This window comes from Anomalospiza imberbis, chromosome 15 (assembly GCF_031753505.1).
Source record: "Anomalospiza imberbis isolate Cuckoo-Finch-1a 21T00152 chromosome 15, ASM3175350v1, whole genome shotgun sequence".
NCBI classification, from domain to species: Eukaryota; Metazoa; Chordata; class Aves; order Passeriformes; family Viduidae; genus Anomalospiza; species Anomalospiza imberbis.
Genome location: NC_089695.1, coordinates 7,061,418 through 7,074,751, shown reverse-complemented (window position 1 = coordinate 7,074,751; position 13,334 = coordinate 7,061,418). Strand labels below are relative to the sequence as shown.

General features: G+C 36.3%; 1 protein-coding gene and 1 long non-coding RNA gene across 4 annotated transcripts in view; one reads left to right on the top strand and one right to left on the bottom strand.

Annotated features, from left to right (window-relative positions):
- Positions 1-2,141, top strand: part of GABRA1 (gamma-aminobutyric acid type A receptor subunit alpha1) — a 40,726-nt gene extending 38,585 nt beyond the window's left edge. For all 3 annotated transcript variants that reach the window (XM_068205654.1, XM_068205655.1, XM_068205656.1), the window contains exon 10: positions 15-2,141. In XM_068205654.1, the coding sequence (XP_068061755.1) occupies positions 15-323 (309 nt within the window). In that variant the 3' untranslated portion in view covers positions 324-2,141. The remainder of the gene's footprint in view (positions 1-14) is intronic.
- A 7,657-nt stretch (positions 2,142-9,798) lies between these two features.
- Positions 9,799-13,334, bottom strand: part of LOC137482812 (uncharacterized) — a 36,368-nt gene continuing 32,832 nt past the window's right edge. Inside the window, exon 3 of the long non-coding RNA XR_011004224.1 lies at positions 9,799-10,325. This is a non-coding gene — a long non-coding RNA (uncharacterized lncRNA). The remainder of the gene's footprint in view (positions 10,326-13,334) is intronic.

Here is a 13,334-nt window from a genome sequence, read left to right as displayed (position 1 = left end):
TCTTCTTTCTTCAGCCAAAGAAAGTGAAGGATCCTCTCATCAAGAAAAACAACACATACACAGCTGCAGCTACGAGCTACACCCCTAATATTGCAAGGGACCCTGGGCTGGCAACCATTGCTAAAAGTGCAACAATTGAGCCCAAAGAAGTGAAGCCAGAAACAAAACCTGCAGAGCCCAAGAAAACTTTTAACAGCGTCAGTAAAATTGATCGGCTATCGAGAATAGCCTTCCCACTGCTTTTTGGAATCTTTAACTTAGTCTACTGGGCTACCTACTTAAACCGGGAGCCCCAGCTAAAGGTTCAAACTCCTCATCAATAACCTCATTTATTCATATAGTTCTGTTTTGTCTTTTGCTCTGGGAATTGCTTCCCTTTTTCACATACAGTAATTCCCATTTGCTTCATTGCCTCTGTCTTAAAGAAAATAAAGGTTTCTTTAGTTAGGAAAAGGTAAAATATATCTGTATATTTTAAAAAAAGTGTGAGCGAGAGAACATTATAAACTATATAATTTGGAATATGATTTTGGAAATGGAAAAGAGTTGTAGAGTAATGGGAGGGTGGAAAAAATAAAAAGAAACCATTTGTAGCAAGCTTAGTACTTATATCCCCAAAAGGTAGTATATATGTACATGAAAAAGATATTTTTATTCAGAACATTGTAGGGATGGGGGAGATATTCTTTATGACATTCCTGATGCACACCCTCGACTGTATCATTTTTTCAGCCACTGTTTATAATCTTTTCAAGGATGTAAAGCTTTCCATTTGCTGAATCCCATAAGATATGTTATTTTCCTAATCCCTTTTCTCTTCTATATGTTCCAAACTACCTGACTTATACTATTAAATAGTCTTTAATGAGAAAGGAAATCTACTCACTCTAGGTACAGTTTGTCACTGTATAGCACATAAGATCTAATGGTAACAAATGCTTTAATCTGCTCTCTTACTGCAAGCTTGTTCTAAGCATTAAGTTGTCACTAGACTAGATTTAAAACCAGTTGCACAACCAAGTGCAGATCCCAAATTTCTACTATCACCTGTGTAATCCAAACAATTCCTGGATGCTTTAAAGATAGCTTTTACTCATCACTATGTTTTAGAGAGTTAAAACAAAAAAACAAACACACAATTTTTGCAAGCTCTAGATATGTTGAATGTATTCTTTTATAAAATGATACATTAAAGAAGCTTTAGATGGAGATTTATGAATAGCAGAAAGATAAAATATAGTATTTAAAGAATATCTGTAAATATGCAGCATGAGATTGTACATTTTTTTACTTTTTTAAAGTTGTGTTCTTAAAACATTGTGTAGGATTCACCTCTTAGCTCTTAATATGTTATTAAATGCTCAGCAAAACATATTTAGAGCCTGAATTAAAGGAAAAAATAAATCAGTGGTACTGGAAAGCTTACAAAAATAAATAAGCAGAAAGTGCTTGGAATTTATTCCATTTGTAAAGTGGTTAAGTGTACAGCAGCTTGCAATTTGACAATGTCATCCAATGTATACTATTAGATTAATGACTGGTCTGCTCAGGTCATGCATAAACACTAAAGTATGGGATTATATTTGGTAGGTAAAAATGATGAAATATTTGTTAAGACAGAAGTTCATCTGTATATTACTGCTATATTTGCTGAAACATAACTGTTACAATAAGCGATGTAATATATGTAGCATTAAATACAAAGAAGTCATACATAAAAGAATGTACAGGAAAATAGATTTTATTGAGTAAACTTACTACATTTCATTTTTACTGTAGCAATATATTTGTAGGAACAATATGTAAGGGCTTTAAATACAAGATGTCCATTTTGCAGGTATTGTGCTCCCTTTAAAAAATTCCAGTCAGTATCATTACTGCTAACTCTTAGAAATAAACTTTCAGATAAAGTTTTTTCAAAGAGACTGGAAGAATGGTGGATATTTGCAAGAATCAATTAAAAAATGTAATTTATGCTATTGTATGGATTTTGAAACAGTGCTACATGAGCCTCTAGAGAAACAGCTACTGAGAGTCAAGTTTAATAGGCAGTGATTTCTAAACTCTTAATAAATCAAAAAGTTGACATTCTCTATCTAAAAAAGGAAATACTTAATGTTTTATTTAGAGATTTATTTTTTTTAAATAATTCTTCATTGTCTAACATTTAGTCCTGTCTGAATTTGATAAGTTATCTGATTGGATCTTATTTAAAAGGGGATGTTTCATCTCTGGTATCATGTGTAGATATATGTATAGAAAAAAATAAACTATGGCTCTTTAACTTCTGTGTACTTGTTTATCTTGTTATTTTTGGCGTTAAACTAGTGTGTTCATTTAGGGCATTTTATCTTTCTAGCAATTCATAGCTACCTTTTGGTCTGCATTTTGCACATTAGATGTGAATATTACTTACCTAGTCTGCTTTTTGCTATGCAATGATTGCATTATATCACCTCTTAGTTAGTCTATGCCAATAGTATTATACTGTATAAACTTGACTGCACAGTTTATCAAAGACAAGGTATTCTCTATGTAGCTTTTTTACAATGCTTTGCTAAACCATGTAATAATAGTAAGTCTTCCTTGAAAATAATGATACACTCTTATAGAGGACAGTTTCTGTTTACTCCTGAGATAATTTTAAAAAGATGACATTGAATGTTTATTGCACCTCAGTGCAGTGATGTGGCAATAAAACCTAAATCTAATAGAGGTTGTTTATGGCAGAAGCATGTATTGCTTTACAGAGTTTAGCAAAAGCTCTTTATTTTATGTCAGACTGTAATTCTATTATAATAATAAAGCTAAAAATGTTCAATAATGCAAGTGAATGTTTTACTTTGGTTTTCTTTAGTTACTGCCTTTTATGACACATTGCTTGATTAGCTGCTATTCATTCAAAACCTTCGTTTCCTTGGATTTGGTAATGATTGCAGTTTTAATAGATGTGATTTTCCGTCCAGTGTTTTCCAGGGACAAATATAACAGGAATGTTTCGCAAATCTGATTTGACATTCAGAAAAGATAGTTCACTCTGTCCCATGTATATCCAGAAAGGCAATTAACTGCATCAGATGAACAGTTGTTAAGGGTTTGTACCACAGCATTGACTCCTACAAGGTAGCAACAAAATAAAGCACATTTCCTCCCAGATAAAATGGCAGACAAACCAGAGATTGAGAGTAAAAGTATGACTATTTAAGCTAGAGATTTAACTGGTTAACTAAACAAACAGATCTAAGGAAGACTGTTAGAAAAGAACCTCAGGCTGTATAAAATCTTTCACTTATTAAAATACTTGTAGGGATAGCTTTCAAACAAGCATACGTATAGCTTGGAAATTTTAGTTTTCAACTCCTCTTTCTTTCCCAAACAGAAAAAAGGAGAGAGGAAAAGTCATTCCAGTGCATTCAGCCCTCAGACTTTCTTGGAAATGATCCTGGAAAGCAAGGTTTGTGGTCCTCTGTAGGGAGACACATGTACAGACCTACAGCTGTAGAGGATCCAAAAGGCCGATACAAGTGTATATTTGTATATAACAATAGTCACAGAGGTCTCAAACATGAGTCCTACAGAAGGAATCTTCAAAATGGAAGGAAAGACTGGAAGGACACAGATTCTACTAATTTATTATGCTTTCCTCTATTTGGAATGAGGATAATGCAGTCTGAATCCCTGCTCCTTGCCTCCTACCATTGAGTCCACGGAGATGAATCCCTATGAAAACCCACACTGGCTTTTCTGCAAGAGGATGGTAAAGTAAGTGTTTGAACACCCACCTCCTATGTTCACATGCCAGATGCAGAGCATACATGGGGATTCTCACGTCTTTGTCACTGCTCAGACATTTTTAGGCAGAATTTTACTCAAGTAAAAATGAGTCAAAATGTCTAGAGGCAACAAGATTTGACTCAGAGGAAAAAAAAATATAATACTATTCAGTTTCAGTGTGGAAGAACAGCCTCATCAGGTGACAGATTCACAGCCACCAGTCAGTCCAGCATGGTACCCTGACATGAGAGTTCTGTGTTTGTTCTGATGTTACATTAACAGAAGCCGCTTCATTTTTCTTTGAATCATCCCTAGAAGCTACTGCAGGACTTTCTTAGTGATCAAGAACCTTTTTTACACCACCAATGACTTTTCTAATTAAATTCTCTTGGACTCTAAGATCTGAGAAACCTGATTTTCTTTCTATCCTCTTCTATTTGTCATCAATATGATAAATAATAACAGCTTATGAAACACCCTAATGTCTGGAAAATGGGGCACACATGCTTCAAGGAGCAAGTAATAAGATAACTTCTTTCAGCTTGTGCTTTGTATCTGAATGACTGTCCAAATAAATTAGTGTGACTGGACAAAAACAAACTTTTTCTTATGGGCTGTAAAAATATCAGTCATACTTTAAAATCTAAAAATGCTAGATCTCCTCAGACTTTCTAGAGCAGATCAACTGAAGAAAAAATCCTTGTGCTATGCATAAACATGACATAGCTTAAATAAAAATGTGTTTACAGTCCTAACACATGAATTTTGCAAGTGAAGTGTATTATCAGCTTGTCAAGCTGTTGCTGTCAGGTTCCATCTGATTACAAACTACTTCAAGCACAACAAGAGAGGTAAAAGCCTTGAAACGACAGGTTTCTATAGGCTCATTCTCTCTGACCATAGGCTCATCCAAACTGGCAGGATGACTTCACAGATGCTGATAACTGATAAATTTATTTAACTAAATTGCTTTAGGGCATTTGAAGATGGTCTGAGAGGGTTTTGCACTTGCAGCACAGCTGTTATGGGCATCTCTCCCAAAGACTAGAGGTATCTCCCCTCAAAAACCTGCAGATCAGCCAACACAGGGCACAGCTTTTCTCAATGTGCTGTCAAGGGAGCAAAGATGTGTTTGCTGAACTCCTCCTTCAGCCAAGGACATTTGAATGCAAACAGATACTATGAATTTCTTTTCAAGTGCCCTTATAATGCAGTATTTGATCAGCCTCAAGTGGTACAAGCCTAAGCATCTAAACCAGTCCCAAGATGTTGCATTTGCTTAGCAGTGATTTGCTGTTGGCTCCCCAGCACACTACCTTTGCTACACTCTGATTTTACATGTGTCATCTGATTAGCACCAGATCCCTGCAATGCCTCACAGGAAAAAAAATTATTCAGCTGCCATAGAATTAATGAAAGTTACTTAAAGACCTCTCATACTTTGAGATCCTGTTCCATTACTGCCCATAGCAGCTTCACTACACTTCAAAGAGGTGGTTTGTAAGCTTCTAGGGTGGCTCTCCATTGTAGCAATATTTATTAATGTAACAAATTTACTGCAAGGACATGAAAAATTCCAGAAAATTTAAGAGAAGAAAGACTTTTATAGTTATCTAAAACCAAAAATAAAACATAGTGAAACTACAATAGAAAGATCGTTTTCCTAAATGAAATTATCTTTTTATGAAATACGTTATAAAAGCACTAAAATGGACTTTAGCCAAGAATCTTTCAAATGAATGCACCTTTTGAATCTGAGAAAAAGATAGTGGAGGTAATACTAAAAACCACTCCCAATTATTAGGACCTGCTGTAGGCACATAAATTTAAGAAAGAAAACTACTATTCCTCAATTAAACAATCACATAAGAGTTCATATCTTTTTCTTGATAGAATTGTTAATTTTAATAATTCAGGAGGCATTTCAGACAGGGTTTTGCTTTGGTTTTTTTTGGTACAAAACCTCACAAACCTCAGCTTCTGGCCTAATCTTTCTCCTGCCTGTGGCAGGCATGAAAAGGTGAGGGACACCATTCTTCAAGGTAGTGATGTATATGACAAGAAATAGAAATTTTACAACAAACATTAGCTTTAACATGAGCACATAAAGTATTTTTGTAGCTACACACAATGCTCAGCTACACTTTATGGACATGACAAAATAATACACAGATTAATGTAAAAATGTGGGCTTGGTAGGTTTGGTTTTCATTGGTGCACGCATCCCTACCTTGCCTCACCGGCCCTGATTTGTAGGAACTCTGCTAATTTAGACCAAGTAAAATGTGGCTTTGAGCTATTAGGGCCTTTACCAGCTTGTTCCTGATCAACCCCTCATTCTCTGTGGAAGGCAAAGAAAACTTTAATGAAGCAACTGGAACAATGTTTCTGTTCCACAGTTAAAGGACAGTGTGAAATCAGAGTAATGAATGCTCTGATACAATGTTTAATGGCTGCAAAGTCAGAATGTTCACACCTGCAAGAACTTTTACAACCATGTCATCTATCCCTCAAAAGATAGCCAGATTTGCAGAAAAGGTAAGTATTTTCCAGTTCAGAGGATGCCAGCCATGACTTCACTAGCAGCTGTCTTAAAATTGGAGCTGTGTTCTGGTCACTGAATTCCTGAATATCAATGTTTATGTTCATCTCTGATCCTAACCCAGGCTTTTTTTTTTTCCAACAAAGTTTTCAGGGCCAAAAGCTCTGTATCCATTTAACAGGTTTTGGACAGACAGATTTTTGGCTTGCAACTCCCAAACAGTATAGAGAAGAATAATTTTAAGACTACTGAGACAGAAGAGAAAGGTCATTATGGACAATACAAAGAACTGGTAAAGCAGAAAGTCCTTATCATAGCTGTAGTTGATAACTAACCATCCATCATTCAGTCCCCTGGTCTGCTCCTAGCAAATGAGTTAATAAAACAACAAAAATGCTTTCAAGTGGATATGAGCAGATTTAAACAGGTGCCTGATGTGTTTGAAAACCTCATTATTTCTGTCCATGTACAGAATGACTTTTAAAGTCATACTGGTGAGGTTAAAAAGCAATTATAACACAAAAAAACATCATTAGATTGTGCAGCAAGTTCTGCTAACAAATTTTTCTGAGTCTAAATTCTACCAGAGCACACAGCTAAAAATCTTCCTCTTGCAGCTACACGAACAATGCCATAAGTACTTAGGTGGCAAGCAAGGGAAACGTGGGTTTTAAGACTTTTAAGGAGACAAAGAATTCTAGGTTGTAGTCACATTGCTGCAAAACATTTTCTTAATTATATAACAGAGCTTGAAATTTATATTGAGGGTTTTCATAGATCTGCATGGAGCCATTGATCAGACAAATCTAAGACACAAGTTACTTGTTATATTCCTATACTGGGCCTTAATAGTGGCAGTAGGAATAACAATTAGATATCCAAGTAAGTCAATTCTGTGATATTTTTACATTATACCAAACTGACAGAATTTATCTTTTAATACAAACACATATTTTCATTTTTCCTGAATACCATCATTGGTTGACTGAAAAGTGAAAAATACAAAAAGCAAGAATATTAATTTTGTTATGGCCTTAGGTTCAAAAGGAATAAGTAAGCTTCAAGAGATATAACCTAGAGAAAAGCAGTTTTATCTGGCTACTGCAAGAAATCATGTTATAAATAAACATGATTCATATATTTATAAATGTCTAGAGATAAGAAATAATAATAATAATTCTCTGATGTAACAAAAGCTGACGTATTTATTACTAAACATAATGTACTTAACAACAAGAGCTGTAAGACAACAGGCTGTTTTACTACTGCCTCTTAATGGGAATTACATGAATAATGAGTCTCAGGAGGCACTTACCAGTGATAAAGGTAAATATTGTCTCTAAAAAATGTCAGACAAGCTATTATATCTCTGTATTGCAAGCAAGCTTCACAGATTATTAGCTATTATTTTGTTTTATTATATCTAGCACTTAATAGCTGGGAATATATATTTAAAAGATGAAACAACTGATAATATCTAAAAGCACAGTCAGTGCAAAGCAAATAACCAATTTCTTTTCACACCATAACTGTGGCTGGACGGCATGCAAGAATAAAGGAAAACAAGCTTACATCAAGGTCAGTGCAGTGAGGGATCTTGAACAGAAATCAGCACGGAGCAAACAAAATTGCAACAAATCACATTCAAGTCTCAGATGGAAACTATAACTTGTTTCTACTACCATAAGTAGTATAAGTTTCTATATAGGAACAGAGAAGAACTTGCCTGAGATGTCAGCTCTGGTACTTGACCTGTTACAGAGTGTATTTTGCATAGCTTGAATGGACATTCTGTTTTCATCAGTGCACACAGAGGAAAACAACACACAGAAACCATACCAGAGAGAATAACTGAAAGCAAGGAAGGTGTAAAGTCAGACTTGAAGCAGTTTAACATAGACTAAAGGAGGCTGACAAGCAGCAAATGTGCATCTATTTGAAGGGAGGAGGAGATGATGTCACAGCTGATGACCCATGACTCCTGGGCTTCAGCAGGAGCCACTGCCTGCATGCCCAAGCCACCTGGACCACGTTCCCCTGCCCACCGCACTGACAGCCCCTGACCCAAAGAGTCTCCCTGCAGGAGTGACCTGACACAGAGCAAGATTGTGCCTGCCACAGATTTCTGGGGAAAAGCCTCAGCCTTGGGGTGGGGCTGTCTCTGAGGTGCCCTCTGGGGGAACACTGTGGCACCACTGAATAAGGTTGAAAAAGACACAAAAGTCATCCTTGGGCACTCCTTGCTCCAAAGAGGGACACATGGTTCTCACAGGAAACACCATACCTTATCTCTGAATAATTATTTAAATGTATTTATTTAATTATTTCTACAGTTAAACCAAAGTGCTTCAGAAAGGCCAAGAAACCATTAACAGTGGATGTATGCCAACAGTTTTCTGTCCAAGAAACTCAGACTTCTGCAGGCAAAAAAACAGGCAGACCAGACCACAACCTGTTAGCTGTGATAACTGATAACTCAGGATGTCTGAGATTTCGCAAGCTGTTCATCTGAACATAACTTTCAGTCCACTTCTGCACAGTCAAGAGAAAAATATTCACCATGGTCACAATACTATATTTTGGGTGATATAATCCAAAGGCTTAGCTATGGTTTAACCATCCAAGGACTCAAGTAACCAAGTCTTTTTCAGTAATGTGAAATGATAATAATAATGCTGAGCTGTTTATAGATGCTCATGTTTCCTTCTTTAAACAAGGATAATGTTTAAGAGAGAGAATTGTTTGCAGCTCACCAGCTCACCAGATTAAAAAAAAAAAATCATGCAAAGATCTACTCTCTTTGGTCTCCCAAGATTCTTCAATAACCTTTATATTCTGCTGAGAAAAAATGTCAGGTATCAGCTGGCATTACTGCTATTAGCTCTAACAGCAGCTAGGATCTGTGGTGTGCAACTGGGACTTCTCAGCAGTGGATGCTGTACAATGTCAGTTGGTGCTTGGCACCAGTCGAGGGGGGATGGGAACTGTCATCACCAGTTTGTTATCTTACTCTAAAACTTTCATACCTTCTCTGTGAGTTCTCACAGGCAGCTCCTCACAGCACTGACTCCTTTTCTCTTTCTTCTGCACAGCCGGCTGACTTCTTCCTGTCCCTTGCACAACTGCCTGACCCTTCCTGTCCCTAGCAGCACATGCTAACCCTCACTGTCCCTTGTACACTCACCTGCCCCTTACTCCCCACATCACAACCAACTGACTCCAACTCTCCCCTCAACCAGCTCACCCACTCTTTTATAACACCCATCTTATTGGACACAGCTGTGACCTATTAAGGGCAAGGCTGGTCCTACGCTTATTAATTAGCACAGCTGCAACTCCTCAGAGGTGAGATTGCCTTTAGTATTGTCTCTATTCTCTTACAATCCATCCTTCCACAGTACAAAGAGCTAAGAGGCAGGTAATTAGGTAAAGGCAAGAAAATCTGAAAACCTCACCACAGTTATGGCAATAATGTTCATATACATTAGAAGTCTCAGCACTAGAATGTGCTACTAATACCCAAAATTCTAGCTCATACTAGGTAATAGCATACAAGCACCTTGTGGCTAAGTCAGCCTTAAAAGAGAATTCTAAATTAAACAGAAATAAATTTAGTGGAGATCTTTTTCATCCCAGCCTGCTTCTACTGAAAAATCAAAGACATTAAGATTTTTGAGATAGATGGTTTTCACATAATTTATGGAATTCTTAGCAGAAGCCTAAAATGTCTTAACAACATCTTTTGGGTTTTGTGGTTGCAGGGTAGGCATGTTCCTTTTCTTGCAGTGAGTTTCCTCATAAAGTTTCCTAAGTTTGAATGGTCTCTCTGTGGTGACGGATTCCCAGCTGTAATACACTTCAAAAGAACTGTCTTAACTCACTCTACCCATCAGTTCTACTCTACAGTTGTCACATCTGATGTTCCAGAAATCAACAGTCTGACTTACATTTCCTTTGCCACTCGTGTCACTGCTGGCCAGTGCAGAGCAACAGAGGTCAAGGGGCAGAGCTGTAAAAATATGCCAAGATGAGGAAAATCAATTCTGGAGCCCAAAAGGCAAAACTACTCATGCAGAAGATTACTAAATACAACCAGTTGCCTTATGGCTCTTGAATCTTCCAAGGACAACACTGTGAGACTGCTGTTCAATAAATATGAAACAGTCTTAGGGCAAGTCAGAAAAAAATCAGATTCTTTTTTTGTGGCTCCTAATTACTGTTTGCTTGAGGGGGAGGGAGGGGAGGATGGTAGAGTGTTTATCTCTATAAAATAATTTAAAATAATTTCTATGGCTAACATAACAGAAAGAGTGCAAAACCTGCTGAACCTTAGAGAAATTTGCATCAGCTCTGGGACTCTGCCAAAGGCACAAAGTCATTGAGGAAAAATAACTGTGTCTTAAATATGTGTATTTAGAGCTTAAATTGTGGTATTATGAGGATGAACTCTCAAACCTAATGAAACAGTTCTAAACCTCTAATAAAATTATTAAAATGTTATTAAATTATTTTTAATTTATACACATAAATATGAATTTTCTCCCCAAATTCAATTGGTTCTCCTATCTGCCATAGCTTTAGTGTTAACTTGCACTTCAAGTTTGATGTCTAGACATCTGCAACACAACAGAATTCATGCACAGAATACCACACTGCATAATTTCCTGAGAAGGATGAACAGAAACTCAGAACCACAGTTCCTCCTAAACTTTGTGAAAACAAATGGAAAATTTGGGGTTTGACACTCGCTTCAAGCTTTCTTTTTTACTTAAAGCCATATATAAAATATCCCATGGTTTCAAATGAGCCAGAGCAATCCTCACGAGTGATGTCCATCTTAGTAGCCCCCAAAATTTAGTTCCAATTTCCCATGGAGATAGATGGTGAGCTACTCAAATGTGTGAATGACATTGATGCACATAATTTGGAAATCTGATTCTAAATGGATATTTCAGTATCTACACAGAGGCAGAACTCTTCACTCAATTGTCAGCTTTTTCTCCTCCTTTCTCCACAAATTCTTATTGTGTGGGCATAATTTGCTTTACACTCTTGAAGTTTTCTACAAAGCTGTTTTTCAAGCTGTGTGTACCTAGACAGAGTTCTCATGAGCTAGGAAAGTTAAGGTGGCCAAATGTGATGACTGAGCACGTGATATATCTTAACCACAGTTAACTGCTGAAATGTGTGTGCCTAAACCAATTTGAGGTCTTGGCCCTTGCAGGCTGAAATGTGTTGAATGTCACTCTCAACAGATCTTGTTAAAATAATAAATAGATATTGTGTTCTCAGTGGTATCAACGGAACATTTGAGCTAGACTTCCCTTGCAGATTCCCTCAATTTTGCTAAACCTTCAATTACATGCTTTTGTTTCACTCTTGCTTTTGCCAAGACTTGTTAGGGCAAGATATAGGAAAGAGACTCAGAAAAAAAGGTGAGATGACAGATTGTTTCATGCCACAAGGGACTGTGGGATTAAGAAACACAACAAGCTTGTGGAAAGATTTTGTGGCTGCAGGCAACCTATGTCAGAACTAGAGAGCAGTAGTCCTGGGACAGCAGTGCCCCAGAGCTGTGACTTGTAACAACTGTATATGGCCTAAATACTAAAACAAATCCCCATTTAGTCATTTCCAATCTAGTCAAAGGAGACAGTAAGACAGAAAGGAATAACTAAGTAGTTGCTGCATTCCAGTCCATTCTGAGACCTTATCCTGAACTAACACAGCCTTAGTATGCGATAAAAAATTAGCTTCTGGAGCAAAAGTGTATTGTTGCTCTCTGTAAGATGCTGAATCACCAAACTTGATCTTTTTCCATGAATACAAACCCCCTTTTGGGGTTTTTTTTTTTTTTTAATATAATTTTCCCCCGTATGATAAATGTATTTGGACTCAAAGAATGGAGAGATTAGTTTGACCCTAGTGAGTGTTAAACAAATACTAAAATTTACTTTTATTAGATGATACTTGATGAGCAGGTAAAATATCAACCTTCGTATAGTCTATTCTTAATGAATCAGTAATGTACCCTTTGAGAAACCTGAATTAGGAAGACCAATTGTTCCATCTAAACTGTGTACAATCCATGCAAGTCTGAGCTATCAGTACAAAAAATAGCCTGGTAAATACAAAAAACATAAAATTTTACTGCCTGTGCTCCATAAGGCTTTTTTCTCTAAAAGAAACATGTATACTTTCTTTTGAGCAATATATTTTTGCTCTAAAAAAGATTTTGATGAAATGATGTTGGTATTTTATTTCTAAGTTAATAGGCAATATAAGATGCTATGAAAAAAAATGTAGGTTTATATACCATGACTAAAATGCAAGGTTGAAAATGTAGCAATGCTATTATTGTGTTATCAAATGATTCACATGAAATAGCTAGTGGACCAATAAAATCCTGCTCAACTTCCATGAGTTAATATAGGATATTATAAATGTTAGGTATATTCTGCTGTATAAAACATTCTCATATCTGCAGTCTGTCTTGTATTTTATACTGAATAATATAAAAAATGCATTCTGTACAAAAGACAAAAAGAAAGAGGAAGAAAAAAGCACTACAGATGATGGATTTCAGAGATTCAGCTGGAAAGGATTAAGAAGTAAAACAGCCCTATGTGCAACACAGGAAGATTCAAAGAAGCTAGAGTAGAAAAAAAAAAGAGGGAATAAGCTTCCATCCACCAGTAATGAGGCTTGAGAATATCAATGCACATCCCAGTACTTTAGTTGAATTTGTGTTTCTACATTTTTGATTCATGTTAAGGAAGCAAGACCTAAGTAGTGAATTGACTTAGGATCCTCTCCAGCTACATCACAAAATTTTGCTAGTGTAGTAACTGAGCCAATATAAATATGATTAAAATGGGATTTAATTCCTGATTAATTTGGAGAAAAGCTATCCAAAAGGAAAAGAACAAGAAAAACTGTCATCAAAAGACACAAGGAAAAATGATGCACCACAGCTATGGTCACGAGGAAGAGACTAATTTATTTCTTCTAACTCCAA